A 22361-nucleotide genomic window follows, 5' to 3' on the forward strand; every position below is an offset into this window, starting at 1 on the left:
GCACGTCTGCCTCATCAGCTTGCAGCCTCAGCCTGCGAGCTCCGCGGCGTGGGCGCAGCTCCTCCATCCCCTGCCCAGGCAGCACCGGCGCAGGCAGGGCCTCCCAGGGACACGTGAGCCCCAGCGTGTGTCGGAGCCTCCCGGGCACCCGCCTGGCTCCGCGCTGCAGCGCAGACACGGCGTCTGCACCCCCCTTTCCTCGCTTCACGAAGAGCTGCCGTTTCAGCGGGACGTACGTGTGCAGGAGGCAGATGGCGGGTCTGACGGAGACCTGGAGTAGTTCTTCTGGCACGAGCAGAACGTGGAGGCTTCCTCATGCGTGAAGCTGTGCTCAGGGCAAGGAGAGCAGAGAGGGAGACGGAGGGAGAGCTTGTAAAATCCAGGAAGGCAAGCTGAAAAGACAGAGAGGGGGAGTTACGGGAAGAACACCACGAGGTGAATGGGAGACACGTTTGATGACTGCATTTCCCCATCTCCGGGGCTATCCTTTGCCTGCCGCTGGCCAGCAGACATCACCCTCCAGCTACTTTCCCTGAGCACCTGCATGATCCTGGCACCAAGAGAGATGTGCCGTTGGTTGGACCCAGAAGGGACATTTGGATGCTGTAGCTCTGCACTGACTTCCAGGCTGGGGGACTCTTTCAAGGGACTGGAGAAGTGGTCAGACATCAGCTGGGGCAACCCGTGAAGGGAGCTGGAGGTTCTGGAGGGACCTGGGGGACGAGGTGGCTGCAGAAAGGTGCAGGATATGGAAAACACGTGGCTTAGGGGTTAGAGTCAGGTGAGCAGAGCAGAAACGACATGGGAGCCACAGCAGGACTCAGCAACAACTGCAAAAGGAGAAGAATATTGAAAATGGAGAACTGGGAGGCCTCATCAGTCACCAGAGCTTCATACACAAACCCAAGTCAAGGCCATGTCACTGGCAGCTACAGCTTTACCACTGTGGGCAGTGAGGTATGTACTCAAGTTAAACAACACTGGTATAAATTTGCTTTTATAGGTCACGCAAAGGCTTCCCTTATCCTTTGAAAAGTACCTTTGATACACAAACAAATAAGTAATTCTCAGACCGGTCAAGGATTTGCTTGACCTTTACTACGAGCAGCAGGCAGCCTACAAACAATACTCCTGGCAGGACACCCAGAAGCTAGTTTTGCATGGAAGACTTATCACTTTACAAAAACAGCAAAAAGGGCTGCAAAACTCCATAAAGCAGCTTGCAACAGCTTCAGTTTGACCCTGAAGTATCTGAAAAGGAAGCAGCCTGCACAGCGGTGCGTGCCTGTCGCTGCTGGGTGTCCCAGCCCTGAGGGATGGGGCAGGCGTGCCCCGTGCACAGCTCCTGCCTGCCAGCTCAGGGTCCCCGCGGCCGGCAGCCGCTCCGCGCCGAGGGGTGACCCCCGCCAGGGCCAGCCGAGGGGCAGGAGTCTGTCTCAGCTGGATTCCCAGCCAAACAGAAGCACTCCTGTTTTGCTTGGCTTCTTCATCTTCTTAATGCGCTGCTGCTGTCTGCTATCCCTTCATCAGCTCCCTGAATATTTAAACTTAATCACTTGTAAAGTTCCTAGATGAACAGCTCCACTAGCGCAGTCCCCTCTCTTATCATTTTTAAGGAGTTGGCTGCTGAGACTGCTCCTTTTAAAGCAGATTATTCCAGCGCACTCTGGTTCATTAATTTTTAGCATGACATAAAACTGGCAGCTCCAGCTGTGATCTGAGGACAAAGCACTAGACATAGCACGGGGCGGAGAGGATCCTTGCCTGGGATGCTGAGAATGGGTGAACATTTAAGGGAGGTTATTTCACCTACCAAGGCCTTTAGAAATCTGGTGCCCTGCAGTCACACACGGGAGGGAGCGCAGCACCGCGGCTGAGCTTTGTACTCCCAACAGTCCCTTCATCCCGGCCACCGGCACACGACAGACGGCAGAGCTGAGAGCAGCAACACACATCAGATATTTTCGCTTTTCTTACATAACAGATACAGCCTTTCAAGAGCTGCCTAAAAGCCTTGCTCCTTGCCAGACAAGATCTTGTGCTGTCGTGTCACCCAACACAAGCAAAGCCTGCAGAAAGCAACGCATCTGGCCTCCTCAAGCCCATTGCAGTCAGGCCCGAGCACTGAAGAGAGGCTGCCTTGTGTCTGCAATGGCAACTGCAACTTTCCAACTGGTGTGGACTCAACACCACATCTCTATAGCAAAACTGAAGAGTTAAATTGTTAAAACGGAGAATCAAAAAGCCCAAAACTTAAAAAATGAGGGAACCAAAATTAGCGGATTATTCCTGGGCTCCTCCTGGCTGCGGTTCCTAACTGAACCTGACAAGACAAAGCATTCCAGCGCTGCCCAGACACGAAAGGCAGCCTCATCAGCGGGCTCTGGTGACCGAGCTGGACATCAGGACCCCGCCACTGACACCGGAGACGCGCAGGCGCTTCTCGTCTGCCTGAGCTGCCCGCGATGCTGCGGGGGGCTGAGGCGATCCCCGCGCCGGGAACCCTCATCGCTCTCCTGGCTGCAAGGGGAGCCCAGAGACCTTCACCGGCTGCCAGTGCCACCAGGCAGCTGGGACCCTCTCCTGAGAGGTGCTGGAGGAGGCGCTTCTAGGCAAATACGTGTTTCTAGGAGGAAGAATCAACATTTGCTCCTTGATTTTGCAAACTCTCAGCAACAGCTGCTGCCAGTATGGGACTGGAGAGCCTGCAGTTCTGTGCTCACCTCTCCTGTCTCACAGTTTGCACGCCTCAATACCAGATAAAGCCAACCTTTACAAGCACGGGCTGGACAAACACGACAGAGGAGTACGGCTACGACAGCGAGCCACAATTCACAGTAAATGTCATTCCCTACCTAGGGTGCTAGATAAAACAGGAAAAACTAGCAAATGTTTAAATTACTTCCAAAACTTCCAGCTTCCTCTTCATATTTGAGAAACCAAACCAAAACTAATGTTACGTTCACATAATGGAGGCACGGTTTGCTTTCTCCTTTAGTCAGGCAGCACCGACCACAGCTCAGGGCAGGAGTATCAGCAGCGGCCCACTAAAGGTCCCGACGCCGCGCAGGCACAGCGTGAAGCCACGGTCAGAGAGCAGAAGGCGGAGAGCACATCCTCCCCCAGTGGAGGGGGCAGCCAGACTCCAGCACCGAGCACCTGGGGGTAAAAGCCCCCAACAGCCAGCCGAACGTGTGCTGCGCCCAGCCCAAAGAGGCAGAGACACAGCAGAGCCCTGGATCCCGCAGTCCCACACGCCAAGGACAAGGTTTGACCTTCCCCGAACACCTGAGCGTTTCCTCGCGGCTCTGCAGAGCGGTGACCCGAGCACAGGGCCGGAGCCTCAGAACCGGCCCTTCTCCCAGGGGCTGGGGGACACGGGGGGACGCACGCCCCGAGAGCAGAGCCGGGACGGGGCAGGGGCTCGCGGGCTTCGGCGCTGCACAGCACTGCAGCCTCTGTCCGCTGCGGCGCCGGCTGAAGCTCATCCCTCCCGCGGGGAGAAGCCCATCTCGTTACGCCGACAAAGCCCGAATGCTGGTGTGAGATTCCTGCTCACACCCTCTGTCAGGCAGAACAGAAAAATCAATCTTGTTTACAAACTTGATGGGACCTGAGCACTAAACACAGAGCATCCACCCGCCGTTCCTCAGATTTAAAGGTGAGCCTGACAGTCACGTAAATTTGACGTCCCATCGTAAGACACTGAACGTTTTCAATTAGAAGCATCTCTCAGGCCGTTCTCTCTGTTTTCTAATAGCTGGAAGTAAGTTTACAGAAGTGCCTGTCAGAAGGTAGGTCCGTAATAACTGGATGAAACACCTCAGTTTGCATTTCCCAGAAACACAGGCACCCGGGTCCAGCGTGAGCACGTCCCACGAGGAGCCTCGGCGCAGCTCAGCCGGGGCACGCACTTGTTAATGTTGTTCCTTGGTTGAATCTTACACTTGAGAAGAACAAAAGCGCCCAGCACATGTGATGCATCATGTGTGCATCTCCATTTCTTTTCTCAGATAAACTCCCACCCTCTTCCACCTCATCCTACAAGTGTTTTTCTTGGTCCCCAGCTGGTTTAGGTGTCCCTGTTATTTCACAGTGCTCGTTTTTGCAGTGGGCATGTGACAGCTTTCAAGAGATCCAGCCATCAATTTACAGAACGAAATCCTCTGTTTTGTACACTATTTTCTATCCTATTCCTTGTCCTCTGGTACTATCTCAACTTAATTATTAAATAATAAAATTCAATAATATATTCTCCTAGAGCCAAAGACAAGCAGCTGGACGGGTCAGACAGATTAATCACCTCTCTCCAGCTCCATCATCGCTGCCCACACAAGCTACTCCCTGTTCACCAGGCGTGCCTTATTCATTTCACTGACAGAGAGAGTACATGTTCCCTCCTTGATGTAACACTGTATGCACACACGATCAAACTAGTAGCAGAACAAGCAACATTGATTTGCACTGCAGCTTGGCAGATTACCCAGCATGATGCACCCACGGGAAGCGTTTCTCTCACTGACTCGTCTGCCGCAGCTCCTCGGACAAGAGCGGATGGCTCTATCGAGAGGAGCAGGCGACGTCCTCTCTGACACCCCGCCTGTGCCACAGGGACAGCAGGGGCAACTGAGGATGCAGAGTTGAAAAATGCATGGTTTGCTACCCAACTGGCACAGGACCACCTCAATTGTCCCTCCCCAGCAGCTCAGACACCTCCATCTCACAGCACCATGATGCCTGACAACCAGATTTTCCCACCAGCGGCTCCTAGGCATAACCTTCCCCTCCAGCCAGGGACTCGGAGGCCCAGCTCCAAGGATGATGAAGCTTTTCCTTCACCAGCAAGGATCTCAACATTTTCTAAGCCACAGTTAGCTGTGTGTTCAAGTTTTGGCTTAAAAAATGGTGGAAGAGATCCTGATTAATTGGCAAGAGGGCATCAGAGTTTGAGCAGCTTTATCTCATTAATCGATGAACAGTGATTAGAAGTGACTCACTAAGTGCATCAAGTAGGATAACCTGACTGCAGGACACGGGCTGTGTAAGCTCCAGGGTTGATCGCAGTCATTGTTCAAGTCAAGCATGGCCAAGATTTTACATGCAGCAGTAAAATGAAGTTATTAATCACCCTGGCAGTATTTACCAGCTGGTCAGCAGCCTTTTATGTTGTGCACTTACGATAGTCAGCTGTTGCAGTGATGGGTATCTCGAACAATTAAGTTAACCTTTGTTTTCTTTTTGAAGTACAGAAACATCGACCACACCGACAAGCAGGAAACTGGGACAGAACAACCGCATGGTTTGCACGAAGTCGTACAAGACAAACAGGACCAAGAACAGGACTCAGGTCTCCGGAGGTCCAGCCTGCTCACAGATGACAGCCAGAGACAGAAGTTGACCCTTAAGGGTTCACAGCTTTCCTCTGCAAACGCTCTGCATGTTGGTTTACACACACACAAAGAAAATTGGCTTTTAAGCAAATGAGAGCAAAGACTGAACCCTATTCCAGCAGCTTCTTGGACGGGCGCTCTCCTGCTGGCGTCCTCCCACGGAGCGGTGACGCTCGGTGCTAAGATACTGTCCGCGGAGCAACCCCCCTCCCCACGGAGGGGATACGATATCCCCCCAACATATCAGATTTTGTTGGTTTGTTTACACCCTCCTCAGCATTTAATCTTAACGCTTTTGATGGGTTCCGCCTCTTTTTTCTCCCCAAACTGTCTCAGGTCAGCTTGTTGACCCACAAACCTTGCAAATATCTTCGAAGAAAGCAAAAAACCACGAAGGACACTGCCTGCGTTAGCACTATTGAACTTCTTCATGTTGCTGAACTCCTGCAGATAGCGGAAGAGCCGCGTGCGTGCCAGCATGAATCAATAACGCCTGCAGTTTCACTCAAAACGCCTATACAGTCATTTATAATTAACACTACAACTCGGTTGTCTTCCAAAATCAATTCCTTTCCATTTTTTGTCATGAAATTGTATTTGACAAAGTTCATCTGCTTTTAACATGTGTTAATTTTCTCTGCTGAAGTAGGCATTCATAAAAATGCTGTTTACGAAAGACAGCAGCTTGGAGAAACAAGCAGCTGGTGCCGAGGGGTTCCGCAGCGAGAACCACGACAGCCCCGAGGGGCCAAGGCGCCCCAGCAGACCAACAGTCCCTCCGGTGAGGGGCAGACGCGGAGCACCGCGCCCCTGAGCTCTCAGACCTGCATCCAACCCTCACCCAGCAATGGTCAAACCTGCAACCACAACCACCAAAACAGGATGGGGGGAAAAAATACATGGCAAAGCTCTACACCATACTTATTAGTGTCTTAGTTGCGTTGGTGCCCAAAGCGCAGGCGGGTCTGCCCCGTCCCGCTGCCCGGCCAGGCAGGATGCAGAGCTGGACACCCCCGTGCCAGCACAGCGGGAGGGACGGGGCAGCGGGCCCCAAGGAGGAACAGAAATGTCGTCACCGGAGCGGGCACCCTGGAAGGATGGGTGTCAGCCAGCGCCCAAGACAGGGACAAGCTGCCCAAAACCAAACAGGGCACCTTGTGCTAAACACAGCGATGGAATAAAGTTTCAGTGGTGTACTGAGCTGGTGAAAGAGCCTTGTCAACAAATGTCCCCGGGTAACAGAGAGGCTCCTGTCCTCCCCTTACACGCTGGGTTTGCAATCTTGCCTTGTCTTAGTGCAAAAACTGTAATCAATAGCTTGCAGGCAGAGCGCAATGCCGTTACAGAGCCCCACGGTGAGGAAGGGAAAGAAATTGTGTCCAATCTCCTCACCTGTGCAAGGGGGACAGAGTCAGCGCGAGGGTGCGATCAACACCAGCACTGCATCGGGTCTCCAGCCCCTCTTACCTCGGCACCTTGCCTGCCAGGACGGGTATTTCAGGCTGCGCCACTCAAAAGAATTCAAAAGCAGCTTGTCTTCCGCAAACTTTTTTTTTCTTTTTTAATAACTGGTTTTCAATAATACTTTTCAGCAGCCTACAGTCCAACACGTTCCCAGCAGCTCTGAAACCTTCAGGACAACGCTACTTTATAATTTTTGCCCTTGTTAAATAATTTGAAGAGCACCGAGATGAAAACCTATGTCCAGAGGTTAGATCTTTGTGCATCCCCAACAATGAGCTCTTAATAGCTGAAATTAAATTCAGTGATTTGGTCCAGAAGAAAATTAAACACCCAAGAATATTTAGTAAGACAGTCCTGGAACATCTAAAAGAATGCATTTGCTTGAATTCAGTGCTAGGGCAGAAGTGAACAGAACCTCATCGCTATTTATGCAGGAATGCTCCTCAAGGACACGCTACAGCAGCGCATCCACTGAGCCAACCGCAATTTACTGTTGTCTCTTTCAGTTCCCTGATGCATCCACCAACCGATTCCCTGCAAGGACTGACTGCCCCGCGCCTCCAACGCGCCCGCTCCTGCCAACCGCCCCGCCCCGGCTCCCTGCGCCGCGGGCAAGATACGCTTCCCCCGGGATTTCAACAGCATAACCAGCATGTCCACCTAGCAGCCAGGTATCTGTAACCTTAAGCCTGACAAGAATTCTGCAACCGAACTGTGACGCTTGTAATTTTCTGAGTAGTTTGCTCTAAAATTAAGTGTCATAGAGTAATTTGTGTCTGGCTCTGCCACAATTTCCATAGCCATAATTATTTCAGACACACTGTAAACCAGCAATATAATATCCAATCCCAAATAATAAATATCTCCAAGCCTGATCATTGCTCCAAAAAGAGACTGAAGAGAAAGCACATTTTACGTGGTGTTCCATGTGCATGCCTGATGGGAAGTAGCATCTACCATAAGGCGTTTATGGCGACCACGGAGGCTAACGGGCGGATGGAGGTGGGCACTCCAAATTCACGTAGTCCAAAGCTCCCCACACCTTCACACCGTCGCTTTGCCCAGGTCACAGAGGTGCTCCCGCCACATTCTGCTAGAACACACACCCAAGAGGAGAAAGCCAAGCCATCATTCAGAAAGGAAACTGAAGTATAAATTTCCTCGGTGATTGCTCCTTCAGCAACAGGCCCAGAGTTACTCCCACAGCCCCCGCTCGGTGTGTAGCCCCGTTCCCCACCCCGCTACAGCCCAGCACGGCCGTGGTGTGCCTGGCTTCAGCCCTGACAAGTGCTGCTAAACCTGCGCGTCAGCACCGGCCCCGCCAGCGCAGCGGCTGTCTGCGGGATGCTGGCGGCTGCATCAGCGATGAAAGTAAAACCTGGTGCTTTGTGCAACTTACAGAATCCCAGGAGAAAAAATACACTTATTATGCATAATACTCAAGCATCAGTCAGAAGATAAAGTAAACTCCAGAAGCACACACAGGTTTGCAAGCTAATGTATAAAAGATGAAACAAATCAAAAGCCCCAAGCCCTGTACATCTGGATCCATCTTTTTTTGTATTTAAACGCAAAAGCAGACCCTAGGCTTCAGAAGGTATCTTTACACTAAATGACAAAGTACTGTAATTTATTACTCTAAATTTCTCTAACTTTGAATTGAACTATTTATTTTCCATCAAAGGACACTGTAGTGACGTGATGCCTTGGTGGGACACACACAACGCACAGGACAAGCGTCTTACCAATACCACTTCCCAGTCCTGCCCCAAACTTTTGCTCAGCAAGAGCAAGCCCTGGCCACGCAGAGCACACGCACACTCAATTTCCAGCAACATCCCCCCGAAGGAGACAGCCTGCACAGGAAGTCTCCAGCTCATAGAGCCTTCAGGTGCTTTCCTTCCTCCGCCTCTGCTACCAGGCAGATGAAGCAGCCGATTCCCAGAGCAACAGGAGGGACGCGGGCTGGTGTCAGGCCTCTCACTTCCACCCCAGAGGCTCCCCCGCCACAGGAGCACGGCCCTGCCTGCACCCAGAGCCGCCCGCCGCAGGCAGAGCATCGCTGCCCGCCAGCCCCGCCCAGCCGAGAGCTGCCCATGCGCAGGGACTGCAAGGACACGAGCCTCGCTCCCAGCCTGCTGTCATTAAGAGAAAGATGGTGTCAGGAGCTCTCAGGGCCAAGCCACTGCTTTGGCACATTTTTTTCTTTTTTTAAAGTCGATGTCTGCAATTCACTGGCAGAAGAAAAGGCACCGTCCCCTCCAGGAGGCAGCAGCCCCGGCTGGCAGCGCGGTGCAGGCAGGAGGGTGCTGCCATGCCCTGCTGCTGCCCTCAGGAGCTGCCACAAACGGGTCCGACACCAGAGCAACCTCTCTCCCCACATTCCACTTGTGGTGCTCAGCAGCAAAAAGGCAAGCACTGAAAGGGGAGGTGCAACAGGGCACAAACTGGAAGACTTTTTTCTTAAAAAGCAAGCACTTTTTCTATCATAGCACTTCCTTTTGGAAAATAAAAATCAAGGAGTTTACCCAAAACCTCTTTTTTACAGAAAACCTTCCTTTTAAATTTGCTCAAAACACTGACCAATTTTATGTCCGAGTAAGGGCTGGCAGCAATGAGGAAACTGCTCCATTTCACAGTATTTACAGCTGTGTTTTTGTCCACACACCTACTACTCACAACAGGCAGGGTGATCTTCTCAAAGGCTTTGCTTATCCGTTGTTCCCCTACTATTCAAGAAGCCAAGCACAGGAAAGATACCGACTTTGCTGAGGTATCTGTAGCAAGGCACAATGTGCTGCGAGGGAAGCGTTCTCACTGCTGGCTGGCACCAGGACAAGAAGTTATAAGCTGAAGTGACTGCAAGGGCAATTTGCATTAGACATGAGGAGAGCGAGGTGCTGGGACAGACTGCCTGGGCAGGCACAAAGGCATCGCCGGAGGGCTCCGAGAGGGGGATAAACACCCACCAGAGCCGATCCCGGGGGGACCTGGAGTGCCCGAGAGCCCCAGCCAGGGCGGGGAGGAGGGAGCAGCCCAGCCGGCCGCCTCTGCCGGGCAGTTCCGTAAGGAATTACTGGGGGGGCTGAAAATGGGGTAGGAAAGCAGCAACAGCAAAGGGCCACATCAGAATCCAGGCTGTGCTGTCACAAATCTTGTCTCCTCATTAACAGCAACAATCATAAGCTGCCATAAAGTATAATTATACTACACACAATGTTAGATTCATCAGGCAATTACAGCCATTAATAACGCACCCCAGCCTGATGAGCAGAGCAGACTTGCAGTTCGGTGTCCTTCATTTTTCAGCAGACCACTGGCGACTGCCACAGTAGATCAGAGGAGCCATTTCTTGCTTACTGCACAGTGTCGGGCGTGCGTTACATTTTGTATCACTAGCAGTTACCATTAGCAAAGCTTTCTCCTAATTAGCGTTGACTCGTGCCTTTCATCTTACCCCTACGTTTGGAGACCGGCAGCCGTGCCAGCTCGCCTTGCAAAGCCCCCAAAGTCCTTCACACAGACATTGCTGGGGATGACCCAGTACAGACAGACGACGATCCGCTTCAGCCACAGAAAAACACCCCAGAGGCAGCCGCGCAGGTTTGCGCCAACGGCCCCACGTGCTGGAGCCTCCCCAGAGCGTGCCCGTGCCCTCCCGGGAAAGGCCCCAGGGGCAGAGTCGCCTCCAGCCCTCCAAGGCCATATGAGCAAATGGGCAGAGCCGCTGGCAGGTTATCTGTGCAAAAAACATCCAGGAATACCCAGCACAGTGGGACAAAACGTGGAAATCTGCCCAGCCCAGCCTGGCAACTTGTGCTGGTTTATCACAAACGTACAGGAACGGGGTGGGAAAAGGAAAAATCCCACAGCATAACACCTTTCCCCTCCCTACCCTTCAAGTTTTGTTTCAGGAGAGCCCAGAAGACCAACATGCTTTAAAAGCAAAGGTGCAAAAGAATGAGGCTAAGGGATATTATTTTCTCCAGCTTTCTCCTTAAGTGAGAAACGGTAAATCTTCCTTGTGTCCTGTCCATGGCATGTTGAATCCGTCATGCTGTTCAAAATCCATTCAGGAATGCAGGGAAGGGGGGAATTTCTTTTATTCCTCTTTTCAAACAGCCACTGGCTGCTCCTCATGCCCACGGGCTGCCACAAACAGCAAGTCACTGATCTTGTGTGAAGTTTTCCTTCCCTGAAAAGCAGCAACACTTGCTGCTTATTACAAGGGAACTAAAAATACCTCACGTGTCCAGCTGGACCATGAAACAGAAGCAGCACAGGCCAGAGACCCGCCTGGGCCAGGCCTTCCCTCACCAGCCGGCCCCTGCGGCCAAGAGCACCGGAGAGGCCAAACCTGGCCTGGCCACCCACACCAAATTCACCTTAAAACATCGTTTAAAAATACTGACAAAGCACTAGACACTATTTCCTTCCTAAAACTGGTTTCAGTAGTGTCATCCCTGTGTAGGCAAGGGATACAGCCGCTAAATAACCATCACGCCGGGACGAGCGCGGTGCCCGGCTGCCCTGTGCAGGCGATGCCGGCCGGGGGGGCAGAGCACGGGGCATCTCCCCAGCACAGTGGCAGCGCAGAGCCGGCTCTGACACTGCTGTCAGAAGCAGAGGGAAATAAATTGAGAAGGAAACTTAGCTACAGCACAAATTTACGTTTCTGTCAAAGAAGAGTGGCTGACAGCTATTTTTGGAAACTGGTCTCCATCATATTAATTCAACGTCTGGTTGAAGTTGTCTCATTTGCAGCAAATCTGGCTGGTAAATATTGACCTTGGGCTTTGTTGAAATTCTCCTTGCAGATATTACAAGGGATTGGATGGAAAAGATGAAGCAGAAAGAGACAACTTTACAGCAAATGTCAGGCAGATCCTCTGCATCACAGTTTCATTTACACAAAAGCTCTTGCAATGCACCACAAAGTAAATGGCATGAAGGGGCCACAGTTCATGCCTGGTAAAATTAAGGGTAAAAAGACATCAGTGCTGAGAAGCCTACTGAAAACAAAATAGGGATGGACAGGTGATCACCCACGGTGCAACAGGACTTCTCACTTGCCTGCCGTGCATCTGCTGGAAATAGGTTTTAAGATCAGAGTAAGCACAGACCAGCATCTGGCTATAGATACATATTAGACAAGAAAAGCAGTCTAAACGTATTTACAGTGACAGAACCTCTCCTCTTATTTGAGAGTAGATGTTAAACAGATGCTAAAGCTGCTCGGTTCCACCCTAGAGATGGCTGCGTTTCAACGATCACCAAAATGATTCATCAGAAACGTGCACACCCACGGAAGGCAGTCGGGCACACTGGGGCTGCTTCAGGGGAGCGGTGCGATACAGGGAGATGGACAGTAAAAAGGCTCGGCTTTCTGCAGCATTAATTAGCAGTGCCATAAATCCTGTTAGTCTTTTTTCATCTTTCCTAATTTCAGTGTGAGGATACAAATGTTCTCTCAGTGGCAGGATGATTTCGGCACTTAAATCACGGTTACAGGGACACTGGCTTTGTGATTTAGTTCAAACAGCTTCCCCAGTTCAGCGGGAGATACAGCTCGTACCTCCCGCAGTGGAGCCCACACCCCCCACACCCCGACCAGGCACAGCCCTGCCCGCGGCCCCCGGCACCACGCCGAGGGCTCCAGCAGCACCGAGACCCCCCCGCCACGGCCAGTCAGGCCGGGGTCAGACCGGCCAAGGGCCTCAAACGGCCCCAGGGCACCAGCCAGTCCCCGCAGGACACCCCAGTGTGCCCCGGCACAAGGACGGAGGGCAGTGCCCAGCCGTGAGGTGGCCTGGGGACGCTTCTCCTTTGCTTCTGCCGTCCCATTTCCTTTTGCTTTAGACCCAAGAAGCTGCCCCATGCACTTGGCCCTAAGCATCACCCTAGATCCACCCCGGATCCAGCCAAGCCCTGCGGGGTCACCGACACGGGGTCACCCCAAAGGGCGAGCGACTGCAGACGCCAGCACGCCCCACGCTGCAGGCACAGCCAGAAAATCCTCGGAGAAGATGGAAGGATAAGGGAGAGGACCAGGAGCTGCGAAGCTGCACCTGAGACAGCCTGGAAAGCCACCAGTCACCCCTGGCACGAGGACGGGGGCCAGCCCCCAGGCTGCCCCTGCTCCCCAACGCAGCCAGATCTGGAACAAATGCAGGGTCCAACCTCTCATGGCCCCACGCGCTGCAAGAGGCTGCGGCCAAGAAGTTTCACTGGCAAGGAGGATCCAGCAGACTCACACCCGCTGAGCCCTCCAAAGCCACCGCCACGGGACGGTGGAGCCAGGTTTGCTGTGCCATCACCTGGCTGCTCCGACATCCCCAAACTCCCACCATATTTACCTGCCTCCAGCTCAAGGGCTTCTGTCCTTGTTGAAGAATTTCCGCAGCCCTCGATGCTTTCATCAGAAATCTTTTAAAGTTATTCACTTAGCACTATGCTAATGCAGGGCTCTAAAACAAACCAAAAACTCAACCCTTAAAAACTATTTTCTGATATTTGACCAGACATCAGACGTTGCTCCACAGAGAGTGACTAATGACCTGCTTTCTATGAGAGGGGGGAAAAACTTAATTATGTCCATTAAATTACTTCAAATATTTTTCCTTAGAGAATATGAATTATTTAAACTCAACACAGAGAAATCTGAAACATTAGCAAAAGCCTTCTGGGACTCGCTATGTAAATTCCCACTCCAAACAGATGGGGAGAGCATGGCAAGCTGCCACGCAGGCACTGAAGCAATGAACAGCGGTGAGATTTCAATTCGATAGCTTTAATAAGGTCTTCTTAAGGAGAGCACCAAGCGAATAGCCACTACGGAGCGCCAGGAAGGCTCCCCACCTCCGGGAGGGAGGCGGCACCGTTGATCCAACTTACATCTGAAAAGCCCCCAGCGGCTCCTGAAGGGCAGAGCGGATTCCTCAGGAAGAGCTCCCTCTCCTACCGTACCACACGCCTCCAACACGGAGGAGCTGTACCTGTTTGGCACTTGTTTATCTATTTTCCTCTTTTTTACCAGGTGAAAAGACAGAGGTCCAAGGTATCACCTGGACACCAGGCACGGGCAGCAAAGGGTCTTTTCAGGCACATCTTAGGGAGGCACATCTTAGAACATCTCCTCTCGCAGTCCCAGCTGGTGGCCTGACTTCTCCTCTGCCCCAGAGCAGCTCTGCGCGCAGGGCAGCGGCACACGCTGCCAGTTAATAACCGACAGCTAATTACACCTTCCAGGGAAGAAAAGCCCCTGGTGCTGGCGGCCAGAGGCAGAGCCGCTCCTGGGGCGACAGACGCACGCCTGCTGCCGCACACAGAGCGGCCTCCGCTCGCCCGGGACCGCTGCCGGCTCGTGCGGGCCCAGAGGCCGCTGAGCCCACGCTGAGCTGGGACTAGGGCCTGGCCATGGCCCAACGTGGGAAGGTGCTCGGGGGAGGCATCAGCCTGGCACCTCTCCCCTCTCTGCTCAGCTCCGAGAGGGGAGCGCGGCAGCCGGTGTCCCACGCTCAGGGCTGGTCCCGTGCCTGGCGCTCGCCTGCCTTGACAGCGAGATCGAAGTGGTCACAGCACCAGGCTCATGAGCAGGGTACCCGTTCAGGTAGAGCTTACAGCCATTTTTACAGCTGTCATTAAACGTAACCTTGCGAGCTGTAAAGTCACCAAATTACTAAGTTGTGTCTAAAGCATGGCAATGGGGATATTAACGTTCTGGAGTAATTTTATAGTTACAGATAAAGCTGTGGGAAATGCCTGACGGTATTCACAGCTTGGGCACTTCCGCCCAGCCAAGGCCGTGCTGCAGAGCAGCTACCAGCAATGCGCCCACTGCCCCGACGGCCACCCCTCAGGTCAAGGCCTGGCTGTTAGCTGGGGAGATGTTATCCAGCTGTTAGCTGGATACGGAATCGTATTGCTGAGAAAAGGCCGTTCCACTTGTCTGAGCTGTGCTCAGGCACCAGGCAGACTGGAGCAGCCTAGCAGCGACACCGACAAAACCTGCTAGAGGACACGGCGGCCACTTTTACCTCTGCATCCCCCGTCCTTCTCCTCAAAGCCGGGACCGCAGGTGCACTTCCCTATGGGGACCAGCCACTCGCCCTCTGCGCTGCAGTGCATCCTGGGCGGATTATCCACGTCCACTTCGGCGTGAGCGACACAAGTGCCCTTAACCTCCACCAAAGTCGCGAAGGCCGTCTCTGCCACCGTGTCCGGAAAGACGGCCAGGTTCTGCATGGTGGCGAGGCACTTCTTGTAATAGACCCGCACGGAGACCAGCGCCACGCAGGCACCCACGTCCTGGAAGCCCAGGTGGAAGCCTCTCTTGCTCAGGTGCCCAATTTCCCTCAGCTCAGTGTTCAGCTTCATCTTGCGCTCCCCCAGGTCGCCCTGCGTGAAGCTCTCGTCGGCAGCAATGGTGTCGATCTTGGTGTGCTTGCTCTCACGGACGCTGCGCCCCAGGTCAGCGTCAGACTCGACATAGTACAGATTGAAGGTCTCCTTGCAGGTGCCCGTCACGCCAGGGATGCTGTTGCAGTCCCGCAGGGTGAACTTCAGCTCGATGAAGATCCTCTGGCCGTCGCGCCGGGCGATCCAACCCGTCTGCAGCCAGTTGTTCTGGTTTGGCTCCATGACGTTGCAGACCTGGTACGTGCGTATCGGCTTGTAATTCTCATCCACACCGCTGATTTCTTCCCACTGGGGAAAGAACACAACGGGCTGTAACAGCTCGGGAGCTGCCGTGAGCAAGAACCAGCCGCCCCGGCAGAAACACACCGATGGGTATAAATATCACCAGCACAAGCCTCTCCACCTACAGGCCATTATATCATCAGCATTCCAAGTCCTTAGCCCACCAAAACCACGAGCTGCAGCAACATGGCGGCGCTGCCCGACCACCTCGCACCTGAGGTGCAAACACGGGGACACAACCAGAGAGGGGGCGCTGGCACCAGCCCTCCTAAAGCAAAAGTCTGGTATGAAACTGGACACGCCATCTCCTGAGAAGCCAGAGCCTTCCTCTCCCACGTGTGCCGTGGATTTTCCGTCCCTGGGAAGGCGCGTCCGCACAGCGTTACCGCACCGCGTAACACCAGACAGGGCTGGGCTACCCACAGCGGCCAAAGGTGGCCCAGGAGGTGTGACACCAGTCACAGCATCACACCAGGACAAACGTCTTCATGAACCGCAGCTTCTCTGTGAGCAGAAGTTGAGCTGGAATGGGACAAATCCTCTGACTACAAGGGAAACAGTATTTCCCCAAAGTTACCAGCAGAGATTCTGATTACTGAAACGATGATTCAACCCTCGCAGCCTCAAGGATGACCTGGCAACTTCCCAAAGCAATTCTTTCTGTGGGTAAATTTATGCAAGATTGCCAAATATACCCAAAACAGAGTTTCTTCTGCAGACTAACAGCTGGGCAACGCAGATGACTCCAGGATCTATCGCTATTCCCTCCGAACGCTTTGTTTCCATCTGGAAAACGAACCCAAAGCAGCAAGAAACGTTGAGTTTCCTGACCCGCCCTCCCGCGCGCAGCTACACACCGACCCTGGCAGTGGCCACGGACCCGAGCAGCCCGACCCTCCGCGCCGCAGCGCTCCTGAGCCCCTGCCCGGCCCCGGCTCCTCCCGGAGCTGCCCCCGCCCCAGCACCCGGCGCTGGGCGCAAACCCTGGCACGAGGCCTCGACGGGTGGGTGGTTGTTGGCTCCTCGCAGGCGTAAAATCCGCTTTGAGCCGCTGCCCCGCGCCGGCCGTGCCCGCGCTCCCCTGCGCACCGCTCCCGGGGGCAACACGCGCGGCCTGTGAGCACTGGCACCCCCCAGGGGCTGCCCCCCGCAGCCACCCCCACACTCACCCCATTGGATGGGTGCGAGGTCCAGCCCAGCTCCGCCTGCGATTCCTTCGAGTCCAGCAGCACAACTGCAGGGAGACAACGGTCAGCGAGTGGCCCCCGCGCCCCCTCCCCGCGCCCCCCCGAGCAGGGTCCGTGCCCGGGGACCCGCTCCAGGCCGCAGCCCCCGGCGGGCAGCCCCCGGCCCGGCGAGGATGACGCCCCGAGGAAGGCCGCGGCCCTGCCCGAGGGACTCTGCCGATGGTCCCTGGGGCACCGGCACCCTCTGCCGCTGGGCCGTGCCCCCCCCCACGGACCCGAACCGGCAGGTCCCGGCGGCGGCCCAGGAACGGGGATTTCCTCGGCAGGCGACACAGCAGCCGGTTCTCTCACCCAGAGCGGTGTTTCCCCAGTCCCGGTCTCACGACCCTCGCGGCCAGAGGGGCTCCCGGACCCCCCCGCCGTGTCTCGCCGCCGGGACCGGTCACGGCACGAGCGGCCGCTCCCGGACGCGCGTCCCGGTGGCGAGGGGCGGGGGGTGCGGCGACGGGGGTCCGGCCGCGGCACCGCACAGACGCGGGGCTCGCTCCGTCCCCTCACGCCGGGGCCCCGGTGCGGGGCGCAGCCAGGGCGGGGGTCGGCGCTGCCCCGCCCCGGACCCGCCGGGCCGGGCCAGGCCAGGACGGGCAGCCCGGCCCGGTACCGGCAGCGGTGCGCCGCCGGAGCTCGTCCCTCCCAGCGCCTCTGGCGACCGCGGGCACCGGGACGGGCGAGTCCCCTCGCCCCGGGACCCCACCCCCCGCCCCGTCCCGCTCCCCCGACAGCGGCGGCGCATCCGCCCCACGGACCCACCGCCGCGACACCGGGGGAGGACGGGGAAGCGCGCCCGGACCCGACCCGGCACCGGGCACCGCCGCCCCGCCCGGCCCCGCCCCGGCTCACCCTGCTCAGCGGCGGCGCGGGGCAGCCCCGGCAGCAGCGGCAGCAGCAGCAGCAGCAGCAGCACCGGCAGCGCCCGGGGAAAGCCGCTGCCGCCGCCGCGCGCCGTCGCCATGACGCCGCCGACTCCGCGCGCCCCGCGCCGCCGCCGCCGCGCTCCGGCCGCCACGCCCCGCCCGCTGCCCCGCGCCGCCAACCGCCGCCGGTGGGGCGTGGCCGCGGCACGGCACGGCCAATCGGCGGGAAGGGGCGGGGCGAGGGCGGGCACGGGGCGCCGTTCACTCTGAAGCCTACTGACGGCAGCTGCAGTCCAATCCCCACCACCACCGGCGACTCATTGTGCGATCCGTGGGGCTGGCTCCCACCGGAACGGGCTGAGTGCAGCGGGGCTGAGATTTAGGCTGCTCGGTGCCGCTGCCGGGGGCAGGGACCGCCTGCCCCGTGGAAGCCGAAGCGCTGCTGGGGCACCGGCAGCCCCCGCTGATGCTGAGCCGCTGCAGCCTTGTGGTGGCAGCTGTAATTAAGAGTGCTGTGGGGCCCCCCACCAGGTGACATTTGCTCCCTGCTGCTGTTAACAGGCAGGCAGTGACGAGTCAGACCCTTATTTCCGCACCACTGGGCCCAGGGGAGCGTGGGGCGGGTCTCTACTGCCCTCGCCCACAAGTGATGCCCAGGAACGCCAGCTTTGTGTCCAGCCCTCTCTTCTGCCTTTCTGGCTTAAATTTGATTCCCAGCATCGTCTCAAGGTCCTTCAAGCCCAGTGGCCGCCGTAATGGAAAGAAACCCCAGGAGCAGGCAGCCGTGGGCAGGGGGGTCCCGCCAGGCCAGCGCGAAGGGCAGCGCTGCGGCAGCGAGCATAGGGCAGGGAGGCTGCGGGGGGGCTGGCTGGGCTGGGGGAGGCAATTCCAGGCTGGCTGCAGGCGAGGTGTGTGCTGCCAGGCCCACAGCCTCCTGCACCGGGGGAGGAACTCGGCAAGGTTTGATTATTGCTAATTGTAGGTGTTGCAGGTCCCTGCAAAATTTAGTCAGGCTGAACGCCCATCAGTTTCCCACCTGATGGCTGATACCGTGACGCCAAAGCCTGCTTATGTAGCAACACTTGTTCCTGTGGGATGTTCCCCTCGGTGTGATTATGTGCTGTCAAATGTAAAACATTGCAAGTCTGGAATAAAAATACCAAGTCTCCACCTAAGACAGCCGTGCCGGGCTGTGGCACCCCATGCACAGCCCCCGTGCGCGGCGGTGGGTGCTCAGACCACAGGCTGAGTCCTGCGCACACCCCCTGCCCGCAGAGGGGCCCCCCCAGCCCTCGCCGTCGCTGCTGGGCCCCCCCTGGGGAGGGCAGGGTGGGAGCAGCACCCAGAGCCCTGCCCGGGCACGGAGAGCCGAGGGCTGAGCCGTGCTGGCAGCAGGACTTGCCCGGCTAAACCAAAACCCAGGCATGAAGGGAGGGGTGCGGTGAGCATGCCCCTGTAAACGTGCCCCTGTGGAGCTGGCGGGGGGCACGGCGCGGCGGGGAGGAGCAGTGTCTGCCCAAACACGCTGAGCTTAAACACCTGCAAGTCAGACCCCAAAGCCTGGCCTGCGGGGCCTGACACACGCCGCAGGTTACTGGAGCGGGTGTCCCACCGAAGCCTGCTGCCACTCAGCCTCAGATTTGCACGTTGCATAATAAGATTAATTAGACATGGTGATTGCGGTTCGTTTGCCTCGCGCCCCGGTTTCTAAGCACCCTCCTCCTGAAGGCAGTGAGCCCGCCCGTGCACCTGAAAGTCCCCGCGGGATCAGGAATCCTGAGCAGGTACCAGCTCAAAACCCCAGGCGCAATGTTTCTTTAACCTGCTCCACAGGCATCTCGCCTTTCCGAGCTTTTTTTTAACACCTAAGGCATGTTTGCTTTCGAGAGGTTTGGGCGGCATTGCCTGAGTATAAATCTGTTGGAAAACTGGGGCTCTTGGCCAGCTCAGAGGAAGACGCCGCTGCTGCGGCTGTTCCGCAGAAATGGAGGGAACGTTTTTCAAGCACAATTGGATGTGGCAATATCTACCTCTAATATTTCTACTTGCTCTCCATGTCTTCCAGCGTTCCCCGCCCACCCCAAAGCACCGGCCCCCCGTGTTCCAGCTCAGCCCCAAAAACTGCTCCTTAGCTGCCGCGTCAGCCGGAGCCCAGGGGAGGGACCCGTGGCAGGACGCAGATGGCCCCGCCGGGCACTCGAAGCCGGAGGGTGTTTCCAGCTCTCCCTCCATTTCTCAGCCCCTCTGGAAACATGGCCGCTACCTTTTCTCTGTGTTCACTTGGCCAGTGAGAAATCCCCGTCCATTTATCGAGGCTCTTTCCGGCCGGGAGGGCTCAGCCGGGGCCGGTGCTTTGCTGCGGTGCTGCCGCAGCGCCCCGGTGCCTTGAGCCCGGCCGCGGCTCCGGGGGAGCCCGGGGTACAGCCCTGGGGACTGGGGTCACAAGTTCGTACGATTAAAACTCTCCCTCCATCACATTACAGGGCAGGGAAGCAAAAGACAGGGTTTATTTATAATCTTCCTCAAGTGGAAACCAGGAGAAGTGACCCATTATTACCGGAGATTTTTCAAGCCACCCAGGAAGAAAAGTGATCTTTAGTTGTTGTTAAAGGCCCATAACTGCATAACAATTTCATGCTATGTTAACTTCTGGGTTTTCTTTCGCATATAAATTTTTAAGGAGTAAAATAGAAAAACCCAGGCACTTGACCTTTAATCACAGTTATTTGTGTGATCAGTCAAGTGTGGGAAAAAGCTAGTTTGTGCTTGAAAGATGCCCTTTAAAACTAGATTGCTCTAATATGACACACAACTCACATGGTGTAATATATGGGATCTCGCTCGCCAGCCTCTGGGGCACAACAGGCTCCCGTTTAGTATTCATGTGCAGGATCTTGCTGCTGGTACGTTGGAAGGTATTAATGTCACGAAGCAAATCGACGCAGACCCCTGGGATGGCTCCATTCACCTCCGAGACCCACGGGGGGTGTACGCATCCGAGTCACTGAAGAACCAGACAGGGAAGAGCATTTTCAATGTATATGGAGGATTTGATGTTAGAGATATGGTTCACTAGAAGAAGGGTATGTCATGCTAATGGAGTACAAAGCTTTTCCATTTATCTGAAATATTATTTCGAGCACTTATAAAAGCTTAATATGAGAACAGCCAGAGGTATTTTAATTACGATTTTGAAGTATCATGTTGTTTTGGGGAAATGATCTCATGAATTTTTCCTTGGCGAGACTGGATGACTAAAAGCCATTGCTGGGTTGAAGGGAACAGCAGCCTTTTAAACTGTTGGATTTATTCCTCCCCAGGTACGGCTGGTGACCAGGGACGGGCCTCGGAGCCCACGGACGGGCTGTGGCACAGCCGGGCCCCACCAGGTCAGCAAGCCGGGCAGAGGGACGCGGTCCCGGGGACACCACAGCACACCAGCTGCCTCCTCGGGCACCAGCGGCATAATGAGGTGCCTGTTTCCATGAGCGAGGGAAGAGGAATAGACCCGGGAGGTCTGGTCACCTCCGTCGCTCACACCCAGCACTCGGGCAGCTTCCCCCACCCGACCTCCGAGTGCTACCACAGCCGCGGGATGAGCCTGGAGAGACAAGGGTGGGAAAGCGAAGACGCCTGGTGATCCGGAGTGCCAGGGAGCTTCGGCAAAGAGCTGGGGCCAGCACGGCCCAGGAAATGTGTAATTCGCTGAGCTGAGCTATTACCTGCTGTAAGTGGAGACAGAAAGATAGTTTTGAAACCACAGTGAAAATAACCCTCCTGGGAAAAAAAAAATCAATACAAACACCAAGGAAAGAGGATCAGAATCCGAGACCATCAATTCCTGAGATAAAGAGTTGAAAGTCTCAGTGGGAGGAAGGCAGATCCGGACTGAAAAACAAAACTTTGTTTCTTTTGCTGACAAATGACTTTATGCTAAAGGACAAAGGAGCCAGGAGGATGCGGGCCTCGGTCTGTGCTGTAAGAGCTGCCCTTGAAGAAAGAAGGAGCAGGCAGAAACCTCACGGAAGCTTTTGCACCTCTCCTTCCACACTTGAAAGGATTTTCTTACAACAGAAAACAAGGGATTTGTGCAATTTCGTGCTGTTTTGGGCATGTCACAAAAACATGCGCCAGGACAAGATTTGCTGCTTCTGCTGGGATGAGGCCGGAGTCAGAGCAGAGCAGGCAGCAGCACAAATGCATCCGGCATTAAGTAAATATCCCAGACAGGAAAGCGGTGGAGTTAGTGCCGCTCAGACACCGGGTTCCACCGGCGCCCGGCCGGTCCCCAGGGCTCATACACCGCTTCCCGGGGGACCACGCTCCGCCGCAGCCGCTGCCTGCCCGGCCCGCTGCCCGCAGCGCCGCCCTGCCCCTGCACCATCTCCTCGCCGCCAACTGGTAGAGATCACAGTGAAAATAAAAGTTAATGTAACACTTCCCCATAAATCTCACGATCAAAGCTGCACAGCCCTGGATCGTGGGCTGCAAAAGGAAAATACTCTGTGTATTAATTCCTTTTACCTTCTATGTTGTTTGGCTGAAAATACAAGCAACCAGAGCTATACGTTGGTTTTTTAACGGCTTAATTTTTCTGTCAGATGTGTACTCAGGATCTCTGCACTATAAATGTTTTGCAGCAGCTCTTTAGCTTTTAAGGTAATCACATAAAAGATCCTTGACTATATAAAGGCAGCTAATCTGGG

The 22361-nt window shown here is 55.3% G+C and overlaps 1 protein-coding gene across 1 annotated transcript in view; it reads right to left on the reverse strand.

Moving 5' to 3' along the window:
• The window catches only part of EPHA10 (EPH receptor A10), a 41139-nt gene extending 23361 nt beyond the window's left edge, over nt 1-17778 (reverse strand). Inside the window, exons 1-4 of the mRNA XM_074894274.1 lie at nt 17642-17778; nt 16724-16788; nt 14891-15560; nt 237-392 (exon numbers count right to left, since the gene is read on the reverse strand). Coding sequence (XP_074750375.1) covers nt 237-392; nt 14891-15560; nt 16724-16788; nt 17642-17753 — 1003 coding nt within the window. The 5' untranslated portion in view covers nt 17754-17778. The remainder of the gene's footprint in view (nt 1-236; nt 393-14890; nt 15561-16723; nt 16789-17641) is intronic.
• Between the last annotated feature and the right edge of the window lie 4583 nt (nt 17779-22361).

The sequence above is a fragment of the Strix uralensis genome, chromosome 25 (genome assembly GCF_047716275.1).
Source record: "Strix uralensis isolate ZFMK-TIS-50842 chromosome 25, bStrUra1, whole genome shotgun sequence".
NCBI classification, from domain to species: Eukaryota; Metazoa; Chordata; class Aves; order Strigiformes; family Strigidae; genus Strix; species Strix uralensis.